Source organism: Podarcis tiliguerta, assembly GCF_965153285.1.
Source record: "Podarcis tiliguerta genome assembly, chromosome: 2".
In the NCBI taxonomy this organism is placed as follows: Eukaryota; Metazoa; Chordata; class Lepidosauria; order Squamata; family Lacertidae; genus Podarcis; species Podarcis tiliguerta.
In genome coordinates, this window is record NC_139535.1 from 3,772,129 (window position 1) to 3,796,136 (window position 24,008).

Below are 24,008 nucleotides of genomic sequence, written 5' to 3' on the forward strand. Positions count from 1 at the left end.
CTGGGGAACATACGACTCCCTTGTTACAACAACTCCACCAGGAGTACCAGTCTGTTTGGGGCAAAAGTGCTGGTTGTGAACTATATATGACTCATGTCCAAGCTATCTGAATGACTGTGTTCCCTCATTTGAAACTGCCCAGGTTCTGAGGTCTCCAAGGGATGCCCTTCGCTTGGCCCCACCAGCCTCACAGGCATGCTTGGAGAGGGCCTTCCCAGTGGTGGCTCCCCGTCTTTGGAATTCCCTTCCTGGAGAAGTTAGACTGGCTCCCTCCTCCTTGTCCTGCAGGCAGGCGAAGACTTTCCAGCAGGCTTTTGGGAAGTGCTGTTTTAATGAAAGGGCTGCCGCCATATTGTTTTTATTGCAATTATTTGTTTGGTTTTAATGGGTGTGCTAGATGTACACACACTATCATTGTTTATTTTTTAAAAAATAATATTTCCTCCCCTATGTTCTTAGCGATTATAATGGTACCTCGGGTTAAGAACTTAATTAGTTCCGGAGGTCCATTTTTAACCTGAAACTGTTCTTAACCTGAGGCACCACTTTAGCTAATGGGGCCTCCTGCTGCTGCTTCACCACTGGAGCACAATTTCTGTTCTCATCCTGAAGCAAAGTTCTTAACCCGAGGTAATATTTATGGGTTAGAGGAGTCTGTAACCGGAAGCACCTGTAACCTGAAGCATCTGTAACCTGAGGTACCACTGTATTATCTGTAAGCTGCCTTGAGTCCCTTCAAGGAAATAATAATAATAATAATAATAATAATAATAAAAAAGAAGTTTTCACTTCTGGAAATGTAGCAGAATGGAGTGAAGGTTTATGGTGGGACTGCCCAGAGGTATTAATTTGTAGGAAATTGTTTGTGAAGAAATTGCCAAAAATACTCAGATACAGTGGTACCTTGGTTTACAGCCATAATCCGTTCTGGAGGTCCGGTTGTAAACCAAAACAGGTTGTAACCCAAGGCGCGCTTTCGCCAATGGGGCCTCCAAAAAAAAGGGATGTAATAATAATAAAAAAGGATTGTAATCCAAAAAAATGGACACGCAGTTCTGGGTTTGGCGTTGTAATCCAAAACGGTTGCAAACCATGGTACCACTGTATCCCATCCCAACTTTACCACAGATTTGTTTACGAAATCTATGGCACGATCAGCTGAAAGGGTTCAGCTCCCGACACCCGATCTCAGTGATCACGGGCAAGAGGAGGAGTTACGCTAAGACCAGACCATGTCATTACCGAGGAGGCAGGGTTAGTCATTGTTTGAGGACTATCGCTGCCTCCAGGTCTGGTCCTGACCAGAAGGATACTGGAATCAGCAAGGGAAACCCACATGACCTGAAAGTGTTGCTGTGCAATGCCAGGTCAATGATGAATAAAACCACTGCCACCCACGACCTGATTGTGGATGGAGGATTTGACCTGGCAGGTGTGACAGAGACCTGGTTGGAAGAAGCAGATGGGCCTGTCCTTGCCGCTGCTTGCCCACCAGGTTTCTCTCATGCACAGCAATGCAGGTCATGTGGGCGGGGAGGGGGGGTTGCAGTGATTTTTAGGAAGTCATTAGTCTGCACCAGGCGTCCTATTGGGAAGACCCAGTTCTCTGAGTGCATGTTCTGGAAGTTGGGCAATAGGGGCAGTACAGGATTCCTATTGGTGTACCGACCTCCCCGCTGCACCAGGTCGTGGCGGATATGCTCCTGGAGACACCTAGCTTGGTTGTCCTGGGGGATTTTAACATCCATGCCGACATGACCTTACAAGCGGCTGCTCGGGACTTCGTGGAAAGCATGGCCTCCATAGGGCTGTCCCTGAATAAGTTTGGCCCAACTCATAGACACGGACATGCCTTAAGACTTGGTGTTTACCTCTATGGATGTTGGTGATCTGACACTAACTAAAAGCGAAACAAAAGAAGTGCCATGTTCAGATCACTTCCTGGTGCAACTGGACTTCTCCACGACCCTTCCCCTCTGCAGGGAGGTGGGACCGATTTGGATGGTCCGCCCCTGCTACTTAATGGATCCAACTGGTTTCCAGAGAGTGGTAGGGGATGTTTTATGCCAAGTTGATGGCCTCTCAGCTGATTCCCTGGTGGCCCGCTAAAATGCGGAGTTGACCAGGGCTATTGACTGTCTGGCTCCGAAGTGCCCTCTCCGATTGCATGGAGCCCGGACAGCCCCGTGGTTTTCCCTGGAGCTGAGGGTGATGAAACAATCATTGAGACGGCCAGTGGCGGAAAACTCACTCTGAATCAGACCGGACACGGGCTAGAGCTCAACGGCGAGCCTACCAAGTGGCGATGGCGAAGAGGGCCTTCTTCACCGCCTCCATTGCATCTAAAGAAAACAGCAGCAGGAGACTTTTTCAGGTGGTTCGCAATCTATCGGAACCACCTGCACCACCGGGGCCTGGTAGGAACCCCAAGATCATCTGGCGACATCTGGGCCCACATCCTCGGAGGTAACAGGTTGGAATTGATCCCATGCAACTTGACTAGACAGGACTCTAGCACTCTCCCGCCCTGGCCCTGCTCCCACGGTGGAGTCTACTTCTTCCCAAATCTGAGCGATTTTATCTGCAAAAAACTTTGCAAAATCATTGCCCAGATGTCACCAGATGATCTTGGGGTTCCAGTATCCATCCGGTCAGGACCAGACCCGGAGGCAGGGATAGTCCTCAGACAACGACTAAACCTGCCTCCTCTGTAATGACATGGTCTGGTCTTAGTGTAACTCCTCCTCCTACCCGTGATCACTGAGATCGGTTGTCCCAGTGCATCCCCCCCTGTGGAACATGCCCCAACCATTTTGTTGGCTGGGACCCACTCCCCGGCAGCCCTGACCCCCTCCCCTTAAGAACAAAATAACACCTTAAAAAAAAACCAATAAAACAATACAAACAAAAAACAGTAAAAATTACAAAAACATAAAATCAAACAAATTCCCAGGCCCAATAAACACCCATCCCACCCCCACCCCACCCCACTTACATAAAATCCAAAAGAAATTTTTAAAAAACATTTTAAAAGCACTCTGCACCCCTCCAGCAGTAACAGCAACTGTCCTAGTGAGGCCCGTCACTGTTGGTCTAAGTATGGGAAATGTAACCGATATGCTTTTGTGCCTAATTGAACCATTACGTGTAGTGCTGTATATAAGGAAACCATTACGATTGTAACTAACGCCTTATCTCGGTGGGGAGGGGTGTTATGTACTGAAGTCCTCACCCTGGGCCAGCAGGGGGATACTGTAGATAGTTATGCAAATGAAGGATCGAAAAGTGAAGTTCAGTGATTGGATAGTTTTAGAAAATGGCAACAGTTACAATTGTTCTGGAGCTCTATATAAGCAGGCTGACTGAGCCCCTCAGCTTAGTTCTGTCCTGACATCTGAATAAAGAAGAGCTGTTTGAAGAATCGCTGTGTCATCTGCTATGTTCGCCCACAACTAAACAGAGCATTGCCTTCCTTTGTCCCAATGGCGTCCCACATTCTCCTTGCAACTTGTAGATGGATGACAAAAGAGTAGGACTTATTCCTGCGTCATAAAGGAGATCACGGAATCCATGCAATTCCCTGCTTTTAGTTGCTTCTTTGCACAACAGGGGACGCGGGTGGTGCTATGGGTAAAAGCCTCAGCGCCTAGGGCTTGCCGATCGAAAGGTCGGCGGTTTGAATCCCCGCGGTGGGGTGCGCTTACTAGCGGGAAGGTAAACGGCGTTTCTGTGTGCGGCTCTGGCTCGCCAGAGCAGCAATGTCACGCTGGCCACGTGACCCGGAAGTGTCTCCGGACAGCACTGGCCCCCAGCCTCTTGAGTGAGATGGGCGCACAACCCTAGAGTCTGTCAAGACTGGCCCGTACGGGCAGGAGTACCTTTACCTTTACCTTGCACAACAGAGGGATCCCTAAATAAACTCTTAGGTTAGAATCTCCCCTTCTATTTCAGCCAGGTCCCCTCCCCTTCCTCTTTGCAGTCTTAGAGGGGACTTCCAAGGGAGGGGCAGAAACGAGAAAGAGCTCACGTCCCCTTCTCCATTTGAAAAACTGGGAAGAATGCGGTTGTGCTGCGCGCAGGAGATGCTGTTTCCGCCCACCCAAGGTTAGGAAAAGAGGGGAAGGAAAGGGACGGTTCCAGAAAGGGGGTCTTGGAGGGGGGTGGGGGAGATGCATGGGACCATCCCCAAAAAATTCTGCTCAAAGAAAGTTGCAGTGGGCACAAAGGATGGTTGTGCAGCGGCTCCCCAGGAAAGGAGGCTCGGCTGGAGAAACGGATTTGGGAGGGAAGGCGCGGGAAGATGCGCAGCCGACCGAAGACGAAGCAGGATGGCTCTAGGAGGAAGGCAGGTGCTGGTTGGGAAACGGGGGGAGGGGGGTCTGTGCTGGGTGGGGAGGGCAGGAGACCACCCAGGATTTGGTCCCTGCTAGCACGCATAAGAAAAGGACTGGTGGTGGAGCCTCTGCTCTGCCTGCAGAAAGTCTCTGGCTCACCTCCTGGGGTCTCCAGGTAGCATCATAGAATTGCCTGGTTGGAAGGGACCTGGGGGGTCATCTAGCTCAACCCCCTGCAATGCAGGAAAGTTTGGCCCAACGTGGGGCTCAAACCCCATGACCATGAGATTAAGAGTTGGATGCTCTACGGACTGAGGGCTGGGGGAATGTCCTCTGGCTGAAACCCTGAACCTCCGCTGCCAGTGAGCGAGGATGGAAGGGGGAAGATGGACAGTTGACCTGGTCAGACTGTCTCCCACAACCTCTGACCGTTCCCCTCCAGGACCCTCAGAGAGATCTGGTGAGTCCCAGGGAATGGAGATGGGGACCTGGGGAGATGTTGGGAGTGAGGAAGCTCCTCTGGCAATAAAATGAGGGAGGCTGCAGGGCCAGAGCTCTGCGCTAGCAGAGATAAAAGGTAAAAACAAATGGTAGGTGCCATTGCCATTATAAGAGAAGGAGGGAGGGTTCATGGAGAGTTCTGGTGCCTCTTTTTCTGGAAGACTAGTCCTGGGCTGAACAAGTGCTCAATTTGTTGTTCTCCCACAAAAAAAGTGGATTGGAAGCCACCTAGAGTGGCTGGAGGAACACAGTCAGACAGGCGGCATGTAAATAATAAATTATTATTATTATTATTATTATTATTAGTGATATAGAAAATATAGGAATATTTTGTATGCGTTCTGAATAATTTCTCAAGAGTTCAGTGCTAACCGGTACACCGTACTATAATTTTTTAAAAGAAAAATAGGTCAGGATCAGGCCCAAGATAGATGATCCCCTTGTTGCTCCTTCCACCTTCCGGGAAATGAAATTGTTGGAGAAGCGATGGAGGAAATTGTTGGAACGATGAGAGAAAAAGAGAGAAATTTCAGAGGGGGCATCCTAGATTGTAATGGATTGCTTTGAAATAACTTCAGCAACAGATTGGGGGAGGGGGGGGAATCACCCCCCAACCGCCCTGTATTTTGCCAGAACAAAAGTAGCAACCCTACTTTATGGGGTCCCATGAACCAGAATCTGCAATGACCCCAGTGCCTTACAGTTTTTTTTTGCTGGGGGGGGGGGAGAGACTGGCTCTTCAAGGGTTAAAGGCAGCGATTATATTGCTAGAGAGGACTTCTTGGGGAAGAGGGAAAGCGTCACTTCCTCCTCCTTTTGTTACATTTGAAAAGGTGCGAGGGAGGAGATTCAGCAGCGCGGAAGACTGTGCCTTTTGCAAGGTAGGAAGAAAGAGGGGGATTTATTTTTGCGGGGGGAGGGGGCTCCCGTGCCAGAGCAGCTGCTTTGCAGGAGAGAAGCCCTGAGGGGGGGGGAGCATGCATGGGGTTGCACCCCACAATTGAGCCCCCAAAGAGCTGTGGGGAGAGCAAAGGACCTCAAGGGCTGCAGGGGCGCCCCAGGAGGAGAGCAAGGCAAGAAGGCGAGGCGGGGGGAGGGAGTTTTAGGGTGGGGTAGGAACCCCCCCCCCCAAAAAAAGGAAAGGGGGCAGAGTGGCTCTGGGAAGAGGAGGACGGAGGCATGGATGTTTTGGAGGAAGAGGGGTCAATGCTGGGTAGAGAGGGCAGGATTAGACCAAGAGGGGTTCTTGGGTCGGGGGCTTTCTGCCTGCTGAGGAGATGCTCCCCCCTTGAGATACAGCCCCTTCCCTTAAAGTGGGTCTGGGGAGAGGGGGGGGGGTCAGCCCTATCACAGCTCCAGGCTGGCAGAGAGGAAAGGAAAGGAATGTTTTGAATGATGGTGGGAAGAAGATCCTCTTTCAGGCATGACTCCACTTTCCTCGCATGGTGGGGTTCAGGAAGGGGGACACTCCTCTTTTATCATGGAAGCTGCAAGTGGGAGCTCCACACCTAGGCTGCCTTATCATTCACCAGGAAAATATCTTGGGCGGAAAAATGCCTGCAGGGCCTCTGAGGCTGCCTTTGCTTCTATCTCCCTCCCAGGAACCTGCAGCTTCTGAGCTCCTCAGGAAGGACAGAAGAAGCTGATCCTGCGAACCTAGCGAGGATGGAAGGGGGAAGATGGACGGTTGACCTGGTCAGGCTGTCTCCCACAACCTCTGACTGTTCTCTCCCAGGACCCTCAGAGAGATCTGGTGAGTCCCAGGGAATGGAGATGGGGACCTGGGGAGATGTTGGGAGTGAGGAAGCTCCTCTGGCAAGAAAACAAGGGAGGCTGCAGGTCAAGAACAGAGACAAACGGTGGAAAGAAAGGAGAGGAATGTTTTTTAATGGTGGTGCAAAGAAGATTCTGTTGGGGACTGTTGCAGAGGGCATGCCCCATTTGGGCTTCTTCAGGGACAGGAGGATCCCTGCAGGTCCTCAGGCTCCTTTTGCTTATTTTTCCATCCTAGAAAAAGGCCTTCTGAGCTCCTCAGCAAGGATGAAAGAGGCTGATCCCGCAATCCTAGCGAGGATGGAAGGGGGAAGATGGACAGTTGACCTGGTCAGGCTGCCTCCCACCACCTCTGACCGTTCCCCTCCAGGACCCTCAGAGAGATCTGGTGAGTGGCAGGGAATGGAGATGGGGACCTGGGGAGATGTTGGAGGGTGAAGAAGCTCCCCTGGTGAGAAAACGAGGAAGGCTGCATGGCCAGAGCTCCGGGTTGGCAGAGATAAAAGGTAAAAACAAAGGAAAGGAATGATTTCATAGAATCATAGAGTTGGAAGAGACCACAAGGGCCATCGAGTCCAACCCCCTGCCAAGCAGGAAACACCATCAGAGCACTCCTGACATATGGTTGTCAAGCCTCTGCTTAAAGACCTCCAAAGAAGGAGACTCCACCACACTCCTTGGCAGCAAATTCCACTGTCGAACAGCTCTTACTGTCAGGAAGTTCTTCCTAATGTTTAGGTGGAATCTTCTTTCTTGTAGTTTGGAGCCATTGCTCCGTGTCCGCTTCTCTGGAGCAACAGAAAACAACCTTTCTCCCTCCTCCATGTGACATCCCTTCATATATTTGAACATGGCTATCATATCACCCCTTAACCTCCTCTTCTCCAGGCTAAACATGCCCAGCTCCCTTAGCCGTTCCTCATAAGGCGTCGTTTCCAGGCCTTTGATCATTTTGGTTGCCCTCCTCTGGACACGTTCCAGTTTGTCAGTGTCCTTCTTGAACTGTGGTGCCCAGAACTGGACACAGTACTCCAGGTGAGGTCTGATCAGAGCAGAATACAGTGGCACTATAACTTCCCTTGATCTAGATGCTATACTCCTATTGATGCAGCCCAGAATTGCATTGGCTTTTTTAGCTGCCGCGTCACACTGTTGGCTCATGTCAAGTTTGTGGTCATCCAAGACTCCTAGATCCTTTTCACCTTTAATGGTGATGTGTAGAAGAATCATTTTCACGCGTGACTCCTTTCTTCTCTGGTGGGGGGTCAGGAGGAAGACACCCTGCTTTTTACCATGGAAACTGTGACAGGGAGCTCCACACATAATGAGGCTTTCCCAGCCTCCTTAGGATCTACTTTCAGGTCACTAATATGCCTACCATTCCCTGAGGGCTGGACGGAAGACCTACACTCTGCTGCAAGGCCCATTCCACCTGGCCAAGGGGGTGGAGCCCAGGCTCACCTTGAACAGCCAAAAGAGGCTCCTGGGAGGCCACTGGGACATTGCTGGAACATCTCTTGGGTTGGGGGCAAATGACAAAAATGTTTTATAATGTTAAAAACAGTTCTCGTTTTGGTTCCTCTGTTTTGCTTTCATCGAGTTGGTGTTGGTTAAATGTTTTTTTGCGGTTAGTGGTTATTTTAATTTGGGTATAACTGTAAACATGTTGTTGTTGTTCTTATTATTGGTTTGTTTGTTGCCTGTATAGGATATTTCTGTTTTTTATGTTTGATGTTTTGTTCTGTTTTCCTATATGCTGTTAGCCGCACAGGGTGGCTGTGAGAAGCCCACCAGATTGGGGGATATACATTTTTAATATATGCCCCATTTGGGCTTCTGCAGGGGCTGGAGAATATCTAGGGCAGAGGAATCCCTGCCGCTTCTCTGAGGCTCCTTTTACTCCTCCCTCCCTCCCTAGGAACCTGCAGCTTGTTTAGGCTTCTGAGCTCCTCAGGAAGGATGAAAGAGGCTGATCCTCTTTCACCCTCTTACTGCTAACAACACCACCTTGAAGATCCCGGGCCCCAGGGAAATTAGACTGGCCTTGACTAGAGCCAGGGCCTTTTCAGCCGTGGCCCCGGCCTGGTGGACCACTCTCCCACAAGAGCCCAGTGGGATTTGACATCTTTCCGCAGGGCCTGCAAGACGGAGCTGTTCCGCCAGGCCTTTGGGCAGGATGCAGTTTGACTTACTTTCCTTTATATAAAACAAGCCCGAAGGAGACCCTCAACCTGCTCACAGGTCTTTTTATGATCAGTGGTGGTCCTGGCAAGTATTAACCACTCTCAATTCCAACCTGATAATTGCCCAACTGCTGAGATTTTAACTTGTCTGAATTAATTTTAAGATGTTTTTTAATTAATTGATGTCTGTTTTTATGCATATTGTGTTGTTTTTATGATGTTAGCCACTCTGGGCCCTGCCTCAGCCGGAGAAGGCAGGATACAAAAATAATAATAATAATAATAATAATAATAATAATAATAATAATAATAATTATTATTATTATTATTATTCTCCTGCAGGGCTAGCGAGGATGGAAGGGGGAAGATGGACGGTTGACCTGGTCAGGCTGTCTCCCACCACCTCTGACTGTTCTCTCCCAGGACCCTCAGAGAGATCTGGTGAGTCCCAGGGAATGGAGATGGGGACCTGGGGAGATGTTGTGGGTGAGGAAACCCCCCTGGTGAGAAAACGAGGAAGGCTGCAGAGCCAGAGTTCTGGGCTGTGAGAGGAAAGGAATGTTTTTCAGTGGTGGCATGGGCGCAAGATTTTTGGTGGGGGGTGCAGGCCTTTTTAATGGGGGGCAGAACTGGCATGATTGGCCAGTTAGTTAAGTATTTCTAATGCTTTACTTGATCTGGGGGGCTGCCCCCCACCCCTCCTTGGCTATGCCCAAGAATGGTGGTGTGAAGAAAATTCTTTTTCAGAATATAATATTTGTTGGGTCCTGAACCTTCCCACACTCGGTGGTATACCTGCAGCAATTGCCAGATGAGGTACTGAATGGGCTACATCTCAGTATGGAGACAGGTTTTTTCGGTTTGCAGCAGCCAAGCTGCCAGGTCAGCAGTGAGAAGGGTCATGGCAGCAGTCCCTCTCTAGCCCACAAAGCCATTTTCCTCAAACCGTGTCAGCTGATGGCAGCTAACGGAATGAGGTTGAATCCTGACAAAACAGAAGTACTGCTATTGGGAGACAGGGGGCAGGTGGTTGTGATGACTCTCTGGTCTGAACAGGGACACTGTGCCCTTGAAGGAGCAGGTGCACAGCCTGGGAGACATTTTGGATTCAGAGTTGTCCATGGAGGCGCAGGTCAATTCTGTGTCCAGGGCAGCTGTCAACCAGTTCCATCTGGGATGCAGACTGAGACCCTCCCTGCCCATACAATGTCTCCCCAGAGTGGTGCATGCTCTAGTTATCTTCTGCTTGGACTACTCCAATGCACTCTGTGTGGGGCTACCTTTGAAGGTGACTCAGAAACTCCAATTTATCCAGAATGGGGCAGCTAGACTGTTGACTGGGAGCGGCTGCCAGTACCATATCACACTGGTCCTAAAGGATTTTCACTGGCTCTCAGTACGTTTCCTTTTTGTTTGTAAATAATATTTATTAAGTTTTCCAAGTAAACAATCCAACAAAAATCACATTAAAGACATTCCAAATTATTATATAATCAAAGAGTCCGAATGTTGTGTCAAATTATGTCTTTTTTTATTTAGCCTCCCGTACTCTGAGTTTGGAGGGTGGCTATCATCTCAAATTTGTTCGGCTTCCAAGTTAGTCCAGGTATTTCCCATAAATCAGTCCGGTGTTATTCCTTCATTTATTTTTCACAGCCTCTGAGTTCATCCAGCAAACAAGTTAAATCAAACAATATGTTCCTGTCAAAACAAAACAAATTCTTGTAGTAGCACCTTAGAGACCAACTAAGTTTGTTATTGTTATGAGATTTTGTGTGCATGCACACTTCTTCAGATACACGATAGCTCATACCAATAACAAACTTAGTTGGTCTCTAAGGTGCTACTTAGGGACACGGGTGGCGCTGTGGGTTAAACCACAGAGCCTAGGACTTGCCGATCAGAAGGTTGGCGGTTCGAATCCCTGTGACGGGGTGAGCTCCCGTTGCTCGGTCCCTGCTCCTGCCAACCTAGCAGTTCGAAAGCACGTCAAAGTGCAAGTAGATAAATAGGTACAGTGGTGCCCCGCAAGACGAATGCCTCGCAAGACGGAAAACCCGCTAGACGAAAGGGTTTTCCGTTTTGGAGGTGCTTCGCAGGACGAATTTGCTATGGGCTTCCTTCGCAAGACGAAAATGTCTTGCGATTCCTGGGGGTTTTTTTCCGCTCCCTACCCCCTTTTTCTAAGACACTAAGCTGCTAATAGCCTTTTAGCAGCTAATCCGCTAATCCCTTAAGCCTTTAATAGCCGCTAATAGCTGCTAAAGGGCTAATAGCGCTAATCCGCTAATGGGCTTGCTTCGCAAGACGAAAAAACTGCTAGACGAGGAGACTCACTGAACGGATTCTTTTCGTCTTGCGAGGCACCACTGTACCACTCTGGCGGGAAGGTAAACGGCATTTCCGTGCGCTGCTCTGGTTTGCCAGAAGCGGCTTAGTCATGCTGGCCACATGACCCGGAAGCTGTACGCCGGCTCCCTCGGCCAATAAAGCGAGATGAGCGCTGCAACCCCAGAGTCGGTCACGACTGGACCTAATGGTCAGGGTCCCTTTACATTTACCTTTAAGGTGCTACTAGAAGAATTTGTTTGGTTTTATTTTGACTACGGCTAACCAACACGCCTACCTACCTGTATCTAGAAATATGTTCCTGTGTGGATGATTTCTTCTCCATGTCTTTACTTTCATTTCTTCATTCAAAATGCACACAATGACATGGCTTAAAATGGAGAAATTCTGGCTCTCTGCCAACTATTCCGGGCATACATCCAAATAGATAAGCCCACACTTATCTGGCCAGAAAGCCTTGACTCCCCAATCCATTTGTGAAAGTCCATTAAAAATAATACCATCTTTTTCATAAATCTTCTCCACACATTTAATGATGAAGTCAAAATAAGTTTCAAATATTATAGTGCACTCCAATCTCAGTTGCTTACATAGTCCATCGGCAGAGTCAGTCCTTCCCGGGGGGGGGGGGCGGATTTTGCCAGGTAAAATAGCAAATACAGAATATATCAAGAGAAACAAAGAAGGCTCACTCCCTGTCTTTGTTCTGACGTACCAGCTCCGTCGTGATGGCAATCCCTCTTCAATTCAAATCTTTTTAGTTCCTCAGTGACTGAATCAATTAGCTGAGTAACTTATCCCTCCTCACTCAGAGTATGCCCGTTAATTAAATGCAATTTCTCATCTTCAAAAACAGTAATTTGTTTGCTCATGGCAGTGACTTTGGAGAGTTACCAAAGAGTTGCCATCCCCCAGCGCCCCATCCCCCTCATTCCTTTCCGGATTGGGGGCTGGTGTTGGGCAATCTGTGGGTGAAGCTGCCCCCCCACGACCCTGAGGGGGTTGGGAGGATGATTACTCCCATCTCATGCAAAAGAGCTGCGATGTTATTTTCAGCCTCCGCCAGGGTGAGCCCAACCGGAAGTGCTGCCTCTGTTGCTCCCAGTACATTTCCGAGCACAATTCAAAGTGTTGGTGCTGACCTTTAAAGCCCTAAATGGTCACGGCCCTGTAGACCTGAAGGAATGTTTCCATCAGCTTTTTCTTCTAAGTGGTGGTGTCCTCCCTTCGGTTGACTACGTAACTTTTAGAAGACACCTGAAGGCAGCCCTGTATTGGGCAGTTTTTAATGTTTTACCATGTTTTATATATGCTGTAAGCTGCCCAGCATGGCTGGGGAAACCCAAACATATGGATGGGGTATAAATAATAAAATCACCACCAGATGTTACAGAACGTCTCACTAGGATTGTGATTTGGATTACATTTTTATTTGTCATCTTCCCTTAGCAGGTGATGAACACGACAGTCATTGTTCTCAGGTCTCATCAGAAAGAACCAAGAATGAAGTCAAAGGAAAGACCTTTCAAGATCAAGAGGAAACTGATAACGGCCATAGAATCCCAGTCCAGAAAAAACATCAGAAGGGGAAGAGAACAAATGAGAGACCTTTATGTGGCAAAACATTCAAAAGTAAATCTAGGTTCAATTCACACTGCAGAATCCACACAGAGGAGAAACCGTGTAAATGCTTGGTGTGTGGAAAGAATTTCAGTGACAGCTCTGGCCTAAAATCACATGAAAAAATTCATGCAGGACAGGAATCATACAAATGCCTAGAATGTGGAAAGGGTTTCAATCGCCACTCAAACCTTAAAAGACATCACAAAGTCCACAGCAGGGAAAAACCACATAGGTGCTCTGAGTGTGGAAAGAGCTTCAGTTGCAGGAGAAACCTTACAGAACATCAAAAACTTCACACGGGGGAGAAACCGTATACCTGTTTGGACTGTGGAAAGACCTTCCGTCACAGCTCAGGCCTTGTATCTCATCAAAAAATCCACACAGGGGAGAAGCCGTATAAATGTTTGGAGTGCGGAATGAGCTTCGGTCATGGCTCAAGTCTTACATCGCACCAAAGAATTCACACTGGTGAGAAATCTTATAAATGTTCAGAGTGCGGAAGGAGCTTTGCTCACAGGGCTAGCCTTACTTCACATAAGAGAACCCACACAGGGGAGAAACCATATAAATGCTTGGAATGTGGAAAGTGCTTCAGTCAGAGTTCACACCTTAGTTCACACAAGAGAACTCACACTGGTGAGAAGCCGTATAAATGTTTTGAGTGTGCGAAGAGCTTCAGTCAGAGTTCACACCTTACTCTGCATGAGCGAATCCATACAGGGGAAAAACCATATAAATGTGAGACATGTGGAAAGAGCTTTAGTGACTACTCATACCTTGTTTGCCATCGCAGAATCCATACAGGAGAAAAGCCATATAAGTGCTTTGAGTGTGGAAAGAGCTTCAGCCAGGGTACAAGCCTTCATATACATCAAAAAATTCACAGAGGAGAAAAACCATATGCATGTTTTGAGTGTGGAAAGAGCTTCACTCAAAGCTCAAGCCTTAAATATCATCAAAGAATTCACACAGGGGAGAAACCATATACCTGTTTTGAGTGTGGAAAGAGCTTCAGCCTGGGTAATAACCTCATATCACATCAAAAAACTCACAAAGGTGAAAAACCGTATGCATGTTTTGAGTGTGGAAAGAGCTTCACTCACAGCTCACAGCTTAAATGTCATCAAAGAATTCACACAGGGGAGAAACCATATAAATGTTTTGAGTGTGGAAAGAGCTTCACTCACAGCTCACAGCTTAAATGTCATCAAAGAATTCACACAGGGGTGAAACCATATACCTGTTTTGAGTGTGGAAAGAACTTCAATCACAGCACAAGCCTTAAATATCATCAAAGAATTCACACAGGGGAGAAACCATATACCTGTTTTGAGTGTGGAAAGAGCTTCAGCCAGGGTACAAGCCTTATATCACATCAAAAAACTCACAAAGGTGAAAAACCGTATGCATGTTTTGAGTGTGGAAAGAGCTTCACTCACAGCTCAAGCCTTAAATATCATCAAAGAATTCACACGGGTGAAACCATATAAATGTTTGGAGTGTGGAAAGAGATTTGCACATGGATCTACCCTTACTTCTCATAAAAGAACTCACATGGGATAAACCATATATATGCTAGGAATGTGGGAAAAGATTTGGTAAGATTTCACAACTCATTTTGCATAAGCTAATCAAGAGGAAAGAAAGATTTAGGTGCTTGTAATGCGGAAAGCATTTTAATCAGAGCACCGCTGTTGCTAAACTTCATGGAATTCATACAAGATTTCACATGGGAGAAATCGTACACCTGCTGTCACGAAGGTGCAGTCAACTAAAGGGCTGGCAGGCTTGCCTGGTGAAATCAGTGGTGCTGAGAGCTTCTTTCGCTGCTTTCATTTAAATCAACAAAAACACACAGAAACATGGAATGCACGTCCTCAAAAACCTGAGCTGTTGCCTAGAGTGTGTGTTCTTGCCCCCAGCAGTTACTTCCTGGCCTTGAGTCCCTTCCTGTTGTCTACGGGGGCCGCTAATGGAATCTCTCTGTTTGGCTCTCTGCTCTGTGACACGAAGGGCACGCCTGGTTGTAGGGGAAGGAGGGGACTCTAGTATACTAGAGACATCGTGTCGCTTGGCTGCTGTGATGTTTCTAACACAACAGACTCCTGTCTCTGTTCAGGGCTGGAGCACCTGCTATCTTGCTCCTGTTGTTCCACTATTTCCCAGCTCCTTCCTGCTTCTGGGGTGTGTCCCATCTCAAACCACCACAAATCTAGGTCCGTATTTCCTTCCTCTTCCCCCTCTCTGAAACCTATTGGAGTCACGGTCTCCACCACTCCTGCTCATCTCGTCTTTGAAAACAGACCAAAGAATGGGCTAATATGGTCACACTCTTATCTAAGGAAGCATGTTGTGTGGAAAAGCAGAGACAGGCCTGAGCATCATCTGCTGCCTCTGAACTCCTGCAGGTTTCTGGCTGGTGCTCTTGGGTACAAGATGGTGCCAGATCCTGCAAAACAATTATTGAAAGCGGACCAGGATTCATTGCTTTTGTTTTGTAGCAGTTGGGTAATTTGATTGTAGTTGGTAATGAGGTGTGTCCAGGTGTGTCCCACCTTTTCCTTGTAACTTCTAGATGAATTAAAGCATTATATTTGAGCATTATCATAGGGGTCAGAGTAATACATTTTGTTACCTGTGTGCTGTTGTAGTTACCTTTCAGTGGAAAGGTGGAATATAATCAGGTATACTATAAATGCCCATGCACAAAACCACATGCATACTCAGAAATAATAAAATTCCTTGCTTATAAACCCCTGGAGGAGGAAGCCACGCCTTGAGGCAACATTCCAACATATTGTTAGCTACAAGCAGGCCAACTAATTCAGATTAACTCCATCAGCTTATGTCCATCTTTATAGAATAAGTAAAAATGCTATACAGTGGTGCCTCGCAAGACGAAAATAATCTGTTCCACCAGTCTCTTCGTCTTGCGGTTTTTTTCGTCTTGCGAAGCAAGCCCATTAGCGGATTAGCGCTATTAGCGGTTTAGCGGCTATGAAAGGCTTAAGGGATTAGCGGATTAGCTGCTAAAAGGCTATTAGCGGCTATTAAAGGTTTAAGGGATTAGTGGATTAGCTGCTAAAAGGCTATTAGCGGCTTAGATCAGCTGATAGGCTGCTTAGCCATCAGCTGTAAAGCAGCTTAGCTAACAGCTGTTAAGCGGCTTAGGGGCTTGGGAAAAAGGGGGGGAGGGGAAAAAACCCCAGGAATCGCAAGACATTTTCGTCTTGCGAAGCAAGCCCATAGCAAATTTGTTTTGCGAAGCACCTCCAAAATGGAAAACCCTTTCGTCTGGCGGGTTTTCCGTCTTGCGAGGCATTCGTCTTGCGGGGCACCACTGTATTCTTAACCATATTGGATTATCTTTTTTAAAAAGGAAGGGGGAAATTGAGTTCCCATAAGTGTTTTCGTTTTGAAAATCTTAAGGCACTTCTAGTCATGCAAATTCTTCATAGCTTTCCTGAAAGCTCTAATGGAAACTTTTGGAACAGGGCAGAATTAAAGCAATAAACAGCTCCATTTTAGGAAGAAAGTGAAGAAAAGTGCCTTTTTAAAAAATACAGTGGTACCTCGGGTTACAGACGCTTCAGGTTACAGACTCCGCTAACTCAGAAATAGTACCTCGGGTTAAGAACATAGCTTCAGGATGGGAATGGAAATCGTGTGGTGGCGGCAGCGGGTGGCCCCATTAGCTAAAGTGGTACCTCAGGTTAAGAACAGTTTCAGGTTAAGAACGGACCTCCAGAACAAATTAAGGTCTTAACCCGAGGTACCACTGTAGTTGTTTATTGAATGTTGAATATGTATATGCAGAATGATAAAAAGTAAAAAAATGCAGATACTATAGGCGTTAATGGTTTAAGGAATAAATTCACAATAAACAATCCCTGTGTACCTGTGTGTGAATATGGGGAGAGAGGAAGGATGGGAGGAAAGTGTATCTGAAGGAAGGGCTTGTGGTCTCAAGGATATGACATTCACCATTTACTCAGAAGCCGTATGTGGTTCAAGTGGATTAACAAGGTCTCTGGATTTATACCAGAGTTGGATGTAACCCCAGCCAGTAATATGGACCAATGGAAGATTCTGAGTCATCTTTCAGGGAAGCCCCATATACAGTGGCACCTTGGGTTACAGACGCTTCAGGTTACAGACTCCGCTAACCCAGAAATAGTATCTCGGGTTAAGAACTTTGTTTCAGGATGAGAACAGAAATCGTGCTGCGGCAGCAGCGGGAGGCCCCATCAGCTAAAGTGGTGCTTCAGGTGAAGAACAGTTTCAGGTTAAGAACAGACCTCTGGAGCGAATTAAGTACTTAACCTGAGGTACAACTGTAGAAGACATTGCGATTATTGAGCCTGGAACTTGCCAGAGCCTGGAGTGCAGTTGCCAAGTCACCTCTGTCCAAAAGGGGGCATAGTGTGGTGTAGTGGTTAAGAGCGGTAGTCTCGTAATCTGGGGAACCGGGTTCGCGTCTCCGCTCCTCCACAGGCAGCTGCTGGGTGACCTTGGGCCAGTCACACTTCTCTGAAGTCTCTCAGTCCCACTCACCTCACAGAGTGTTTGTTGTGGGGGAGGAAGGGAAAGGAGAATGTTAGCGGCTTTGAGACTCCTTAAAGGGAGTGAAAGGCGGGATATCAAATCCAAACTCCTCCTCTTCTTCTTCTTCTTCTTCTTCTTCTTCATAGCTGGCAAACCTGCAGAGGTGAGAAAAGCCATGGGGGCCAACCAGTGGGAGTGGAGAGGAGCCCCTCCGAAGTTTTGGAGGGAAGATCTTGAGAGGCCAGGGGCTGAGCTGGATTGGAAAGAAGTAAATAAAATGGAAACATTTCTTTTAAATAAAAGCATACATGTGATAGAAACTCTGCAAGAGCTGAGCTATTGTTTTGAATAGAACAGAAATACAATTTGAGAACCTATATATAATCTGAAAACAAAATTAGGCGAGAAAATCAATATAACCAGCCCAACAGTTACCAATAAAGTGCATGTATTACTCAGCCATAAATAAAACTTTCACAAATCCAACCTTGTTAGGAAGCACGCTAAATGGACAGCCTTTCTAGCATATTTAACCTGAAGACTTGGGAAAGTCATTCTACACTTCAAGCTGGCTTGCAAAGGATTCTCTTCTGTCAAGCGGAGGGAAAGTTCTGTTGAAGAAATGAAATGGTTGGAGAGGCGATGGAGGAAATTGTTGGAATGATGATGAGGGAGAGAAATGCAAGATGGGGCATCGTGTTGGGCTGCGACAGATCGTAATGGATTGCTTCGAAGTCGGTTCAGCAACAAATTAGGGGGTGGGAGGAATCACCCCCAACCGCCTTGTATTTCGCCAGAAGAAAGGTAGCAACCCTACTTTATGGGGTACAAAGAAGCAGAATCTGCAATGTCCCCAGTGCCTTACAGTTTGGGATGAGGGAATACTGGCTCTTCAAGGGTTAAAGGCAGCGATTATACTGCTAGAGAGGACTTCCTGGGGGAGAGGAAAAGCGTCACTTCCTCCTCCGTTTGTCACATTTGAACAGCTGCGAGGGAGGAGATTCTGCAGCGCGGAAGACCTTTTGCAAGGTAGGAAGAAAGAGGGATATATTGGGGGGGGGAGGGGGCTCCCGTGTCAGAGCAGCTCCTTTGCAGGAGATATGCCCTGAGCTGGAGGAGCATGCATGGGGTTGCACCCCACATTTGAGCCCCCAAAGAGCTGTGGGGAGAGCAAAGGACCTCGAGGTGCTGCCGGGGCGCCCCAGGAGGAGAGCAAGGCAAGAAGGCGAGGGGGGGGGGAGGGAGCTTTAGGGTGGGGTAGGAACCCCCCCCCCCAAAAAAAAGGAAAGGGGGCAGAGTGGCTCTGGGAAGAGGAGGACGGAGGCATGGATGTTTTGGAAAGAAAGGGGTCGCGTAGAGAGGGCAGGATTAGACCAAAGTGGGGGGGGGGGTCTTGGATCTGGGACTTTCTGCCTGCTTAGGAGATGCTCCGCTCTTGAGCTATAGCCCCTTCCCCTAAAGTGGGGTTGGGGGGGGGGAGGTGGAATGGAGGGAGGCAGCTCCAGGCTGGCAGAGAAAGAAGGAAGCCAAAAAAGGAATGTTTTTAATGAGGGTGGGTGGAAGATCCTCTTTCAGGCATGACTCCACTCTTTCCTCACATGGTGGGGTCCAGGAGGAAGGGGCCCCTCTTTTACCAAGGAAACTGCAAGTGGATGCCCACACCTAGGCAGGCTTATCTTTCACCAGGAAAATATGCTGGGTGAGGAAATGGATGCAGGGCCTCTGAGGCTGCCTTCGCTTCTCCCTCCCTCCCTCCCTCCCTCGAACCTGCCTCTTCTGAGCTCCTCAGGAAGGATGGAAGAGTCTGATCCTGCGAACCTAGCGAGGATGGAAGGGGGAAGATGGACGGTTGACCTGGTCCGGCTGTCTCCCACCACCTCTGACCGTTCCCCTCCAGGACCCTCAGAGAGATCTGGTGAGTGGCAGGGAATGGAGATGGGGGCATGGAGGTGGAAACAAGGAGATTCTGTGGCAAGATAAATCCCTGCAGGCTCCCTTTGCTTCTGCCTGAGTTACAGGGGGTTGGGGGGGGGGAGGATGGATGGATGGGGGGGGAGGGAACCCCCCCCCCCAAGTGAGCAGAAAAGACACAGGGGGGAGAAAAGGCAAGAAGGTCTTGACTGGAAGAATGGAGGGGAAGAGGACCAATGGGTTTCTGTGTGTCAGAAGAGGGAGAATATGCACAGCAGTCCGTTGCAGATTTACTCATATGTAAGCTCCACTGAGTTCAATGGGATCTACTTTCAGGTCACTACTGAGCGTAGCATGCCCGCCTTAAGAAAGATAGAGGAAGCAGACAGATTAATTTGGAATGACAAAAACATGTTTAAAAACTGTTGGGGACTGTTGCAGAGGGGATGTCCAGCGGCAGGAGAATATCTAGGGCAGGAGAATTCCCTGCAGGGCTGCTGAGACTTCTTTTTCCGTCTCAGGAAAATGCCGCTTGTTTTGCCTTCTGAGCTCCTCAGGAAGGATGAAAGAGTCTGATTCTCCTGGTATGCCCCGCAGAAGACCTTAAGGTCCATGAATAATCATAGTTTGGGCCCTAAGGAAGTCAGATTATCCTGCACCAGGGCCAGGGCCTTCTTAGTGATGGCTCCGACCTGGTGGAATGCTCTGCCCCATGAGACCAGGGCCCTGCAGGATTAACTTCCTTCTGCGGGGCCTGTAAGACAGAGCTATTCCGCCTGGCTTTCAATTTGAACTTAGCCTGATCTTTTATTCCCCTTCCTTCCCTCCCCCTCCCCTTTTATGAAGATTCCCCGCTCTGGGATCCCACAGCTAATTCTCCCCTGGTCTCCTCGCTGGCCCAAATAGGACTAATTTAGCCAGCTAGCCCTGGTGATCATCTAATGTTTATTGGATGGATTTCCACCTAAATTGATTTTTGAATTCTGAATTTATTGTTGTTCACATTTTATATTGTATTTTATGCTGTTTTTTGTTGCATCAATTAAGTGTTTTAAATTTGTTGTTAGCTGCATTGAGCCCGGTTTTCTGAACCAGGAAGGGTGGAGTATAAATAAAAAATTATTTATTTATTTATTATTATTATTCCCCTGCAGACCTAGCGAGGATGGAAGGAGGAAGATGGACGGTTGACCTGGTCAGGCTGTCTCCCACCACCTTTGAATGTTCCCTCCCAGGACCTTTAGACAGATCTGGTGAGTTCCAAGGAATGGAGATGGGGACCTGGGGAGATGTTGGGGGGTGAGGAAGCTCCCCTGGCAAGAAAACAAGGAGGGCTGCAGGGCCAGAGCTCTGGACTGGCAGAGATTAAAGATAGGCAGGAAATGAATGTTTTCTAATGGTGACTTGGGCATAGTTGCGTGGGATCAATTCCAACCTGTTACCTCTGAGGATGTGGACAGGCTGCTTGGACGAGTGAAGCCAACCACCTGTCTCCTGGATCCTTGCCCATCCTGGCTTATAAAAGCTAGCCGGGAAGGACTGGGCGATGGGCTTCGTGGGGTGGTGAATGCTTCCTTCCGTGAGGGAGCCTTCCCAGACCCGCTGAAAGAGGCAGTTATTAAACCGCTTCTTTAAAAAAACATCTTTTGATGCGGCCACAATGGCCAACTATAGCCCAGTCTCAAATCTTCCATTCTTTGGCAAGGTGATTGAGCGAGTGGTTGCTGAACAACTCCAGGCACGCCTGGAAGAAGCGGACCATTTGGATCCCTTCCAGTCAGGATTCAGGCCTCATCATGGAGGCACAGGTCAAATCTGTATCCACGGCAGCTGTTTACCAGCTCCATCTGGTACGTAGGCTGAGACCCTATCTGCCTGCAGACTATCTCGCCAGAGTGGTGCATGCCCCGGTTTATCTCCCTTTTGGACTACTGCAATGCACTCTATGTGGGGCTACCTTTGAAGGTGACCCGGAAACTACAACTAATCCAGAATGCGGCAGCTAGACTGGTGAATGGGAGCGGCCGCCGAGACCATATAACACCGGTCTTGAAAGACCTACATTGGCTCCCAGTACGTTTCCGAGCACAATTCAAAGTGTTGGTGCTGATCTTTAAAGCCCTAAATGGCCTCGGTCCAGTATATCTGAAGGAGTGTCTCCACCTCCATCGTTCTGCCCGGACACTGAGGTCCAGCTCCGAGGGCCTTCTGGCGGTTCCCTCACTGCGAGAGGCCAGGTTACAGGGAACCAGGCAGAGGGCCTTCTCGGTAGTGGCGCCCACCCTGTGGAACGCCCTCCCATCAGATGTCAAAGCGATAAACAACTATCTGACATTCAGAAGACATCTGAAGGCAGCCCTGTTCAGGGAAGTTTTTAATATGTGACATTTTAGTGTATTTTTCATCTTTGTTGGAAGCCGCCCAGAGTGGCTGGGGAAACCCAGCCAGATGGGCGGGGTACAAATAATAAATTATTATTATTATTATTATTATAGCCAGGATTTGGGGGCTGCTGTCTACCAGCTCCATCTGGTACACAAGCTGAGACCCTACCTGCACACAGACTGTGGCACATGCTTTGATTATCTCCCGCTTGGATTGCTACAATGCACTGTAGTTGGTGCTGCCTTTGAAAGTGACTCGGAAACTTCAATTAATCCAGAAAGCGGCAGCTCAACTGGTGACTGGAAGCAGATGCCAGGAGCATATAACACTGGTCTTAAAGGATCTACATTGGCTCAGAGTTTGTTTCTGAGCATTATTCAAAGTGTTGGTGCTGACCTTTAAAGCTCTAAACAGTCTTGACCCTGTAGACCTGAAGGAGCATCTCTAACCCCAGACACTGAGGTCCAGCTCTGGTTCCCTCATTGCCAGAAGTGAAGTTACAGGGAACCAGGCAGTGGGCCTGCTCAGTGGTGGCACCTTTCAGTTATCAAGGAGATAAAGAACTATGTTACTTTTAGAAGACATCTGAAGGCAGCCCTGTATTGGGCAGTTTGATGTTTTATATTTGCTGTAAGCTGCCCAGCGTAGCTGGGGAAAGCCAGCCAGATGGGCAGGGTATGAATAATAAAATCACCATCATCATCATCAGATGTTACAGAAAGTCTCACTAGGATTGTGATTTGGATTACATTTTTAATTGTCATCTTCCCTTAACTTTAGCAGGTGATGAACACGACAGTCATTGTTCTCGGGTCTCATCAGAAAGAAATAAGCATGAAGTCAAAGGAAAGACCTTTCAAGATCAAGAGGAAACTGATAACGGCCATCGAATCCCAGTCCAGAAAAAACATCAGAAGGGGAAGAGAACAAATGAGAGACCTTTATGTGGCAAAACATTCCAAAGTAAATCTAGGTTCAATTCACACTGCAGAATCCACACAGAGGAGAAACCGTGTAAATGCTTGGTGTGTGGAAAGAATTTCAGTGACAGCTCTGGACTAAAATCACATGAAAGAATTCATGCAGGACAGGAATCATACAAATGCCTAGAACGTGGAAAGGGTTTCAATCACCACTCAAACCTTAAAAGACATCACAAAGTCCACAGCGAGGAGAAACCATATAGCTGTTTTGAGTGTGGAAAGGCCTTCACTAACAGCTCAGGCCTTGTATATCATCAAAGAATTCACACAGGGGTGAAACCGTATACCTGTTTTGAGTGTGGAAAGAACTTCACTCACAGCTCAAGCCTTACATCGCATCAAAAAATCCACACAGGGGAGAAGCCGTATAAATGTTTGGAGTGCGGAATGAGCTTCGCTCTCGGCTCAAGTCTTACATCGCACCAAAGAATTCACACAGGAGAGAAATCTTATAAATGTACGGAGTGCGGAAGGAGCTTTGCCCATGAATCTAGCCTTACTTCACATAAGAGAACCCACACAGGAGAGAAACCATATAAATGCTTGGAATGTGGAAAGTGCTTCAGTCAGGGTTCACACCTTAGTTCTCATAAGAGAACTCACACTGGTGAGAAGCCGTATAAATGCTTTGAGTGTGGGAAGAGCTTCAGTCAGAGTTCACACCTTACTGTGCATGAGCGTATCCATACAGGGGAAAAACCATATAAATGTGAGACATGTGGAAAGAGCTTTAGTAACCGCACATACCTTGTTAGCCATCGCAGAATACATTCAGAAGAGAAGCCATATAAGTGCTTTGAGTGTGGAAAGAGCTTCCGGCATGATGCAGGCCTTCATATACATCAAAAAATTCACAGAGGTGAAAAACCGTATGCATGTTTTGAGTGTGGAAAGAGCTTCACTCACAGCTCACAGCTTAAATGTCATCAAAGAATTCACACAGGGGTGAAACCATATACCTGTTTTGAGTGTGGAAAGAGCTTCACTCACAGCTCTAGCCTTACATTGCACCAAAGAATTCACACAGGGGTGAAACCATATACCTGTTTTGAGTGTGGAAAGAGCTTCACTCACAGCTCAAGCCTTAGATCTCATCAAAGAATTCACACAGGGGAGAAACCATATACCTGTTTTGAGTGTGGAAAGAGCTTCACTCACAGCTCAAGCCTTAGATCTCATCAAAGAATTCACACAGGGGAGAAACCATATAAATGTTTGGAGTGTGGAAAGAGATTTGCACAGGGATTTAAGCTTACTTATCATAAAAGAACTCACATGGGATAAACCATATATATACTTGGAATGTGGGAGAAGATTTGGTCAGATTTCACAACTCATCTTGCATAAGTGAATCAAGAGGGGGGGAAGTATTTAGATTCTTGTAATGAGGAAAGCAGTTTAATTAGAGCACCGCTAATTTG

General features: G+C 47.6%; 3 protein-coding genes across 3 annotated transcripts in view; all 3 read left to right on the forward strand.

The window, feature by feature from the left end:
- Positions 1–4,770: 4,770 nt before the first annotated feature.
- On the forward strand, positions 4,771–23,947 carry LOC310670331 (uncharacterized protein). The gene is made up of 8 exons (XM_083425519.1): positions 4,771–4,794; positions 6,437–6,588; positions 6,847–6,996; positions 9,134–9,232; positions 19,741–19,803; positions 20,380–20,472; positions 22,385–22,443; positions 22,522–23,947. The coding sequence occupies exons 2-8, from the start codon at positions 6,501–6,503 to the stop codon at positions 23,869–23,871; spliced, it is 1,902 nt and encodes a 633-aa protein (XP_083281645.1). The 5' UTR covers positions 4,771–4,794; positions 6,437–6,500; the 3' UTR covers positions 23,872–23,947.
- The window catches only part of LOC310670668 (uncharacterized protein), an 81,473-nt gene continuing 63,029 nt past the window's right edge, over positions 5,565–24,008 (forward strand). Inside the window, exon 1 of the mRNA XM_083426317.1 lies at positions 5,565–5,716. The gene's annotated coding sequence lies outside the window, so the exon portion shown is untranslated. The remainder of the gene's footprint in view (positions 5,717–24,008) is intronic.
- Positions 12,688–15,132, forward strand: LOC310670732 (uncharacterized protein). Its single transcript, XM_083426446.1, has one exon. The coding sequence runs from the start codon at positions 13,180–13,182 to the stop codon at positions 14,251–14,253; it is 1,074 nt and encodes a 357-aa protein (XP_083282572.1). The 5' UTR covers positions 12,688–13,179; the 3' UTR covers positions 14,254–15,132.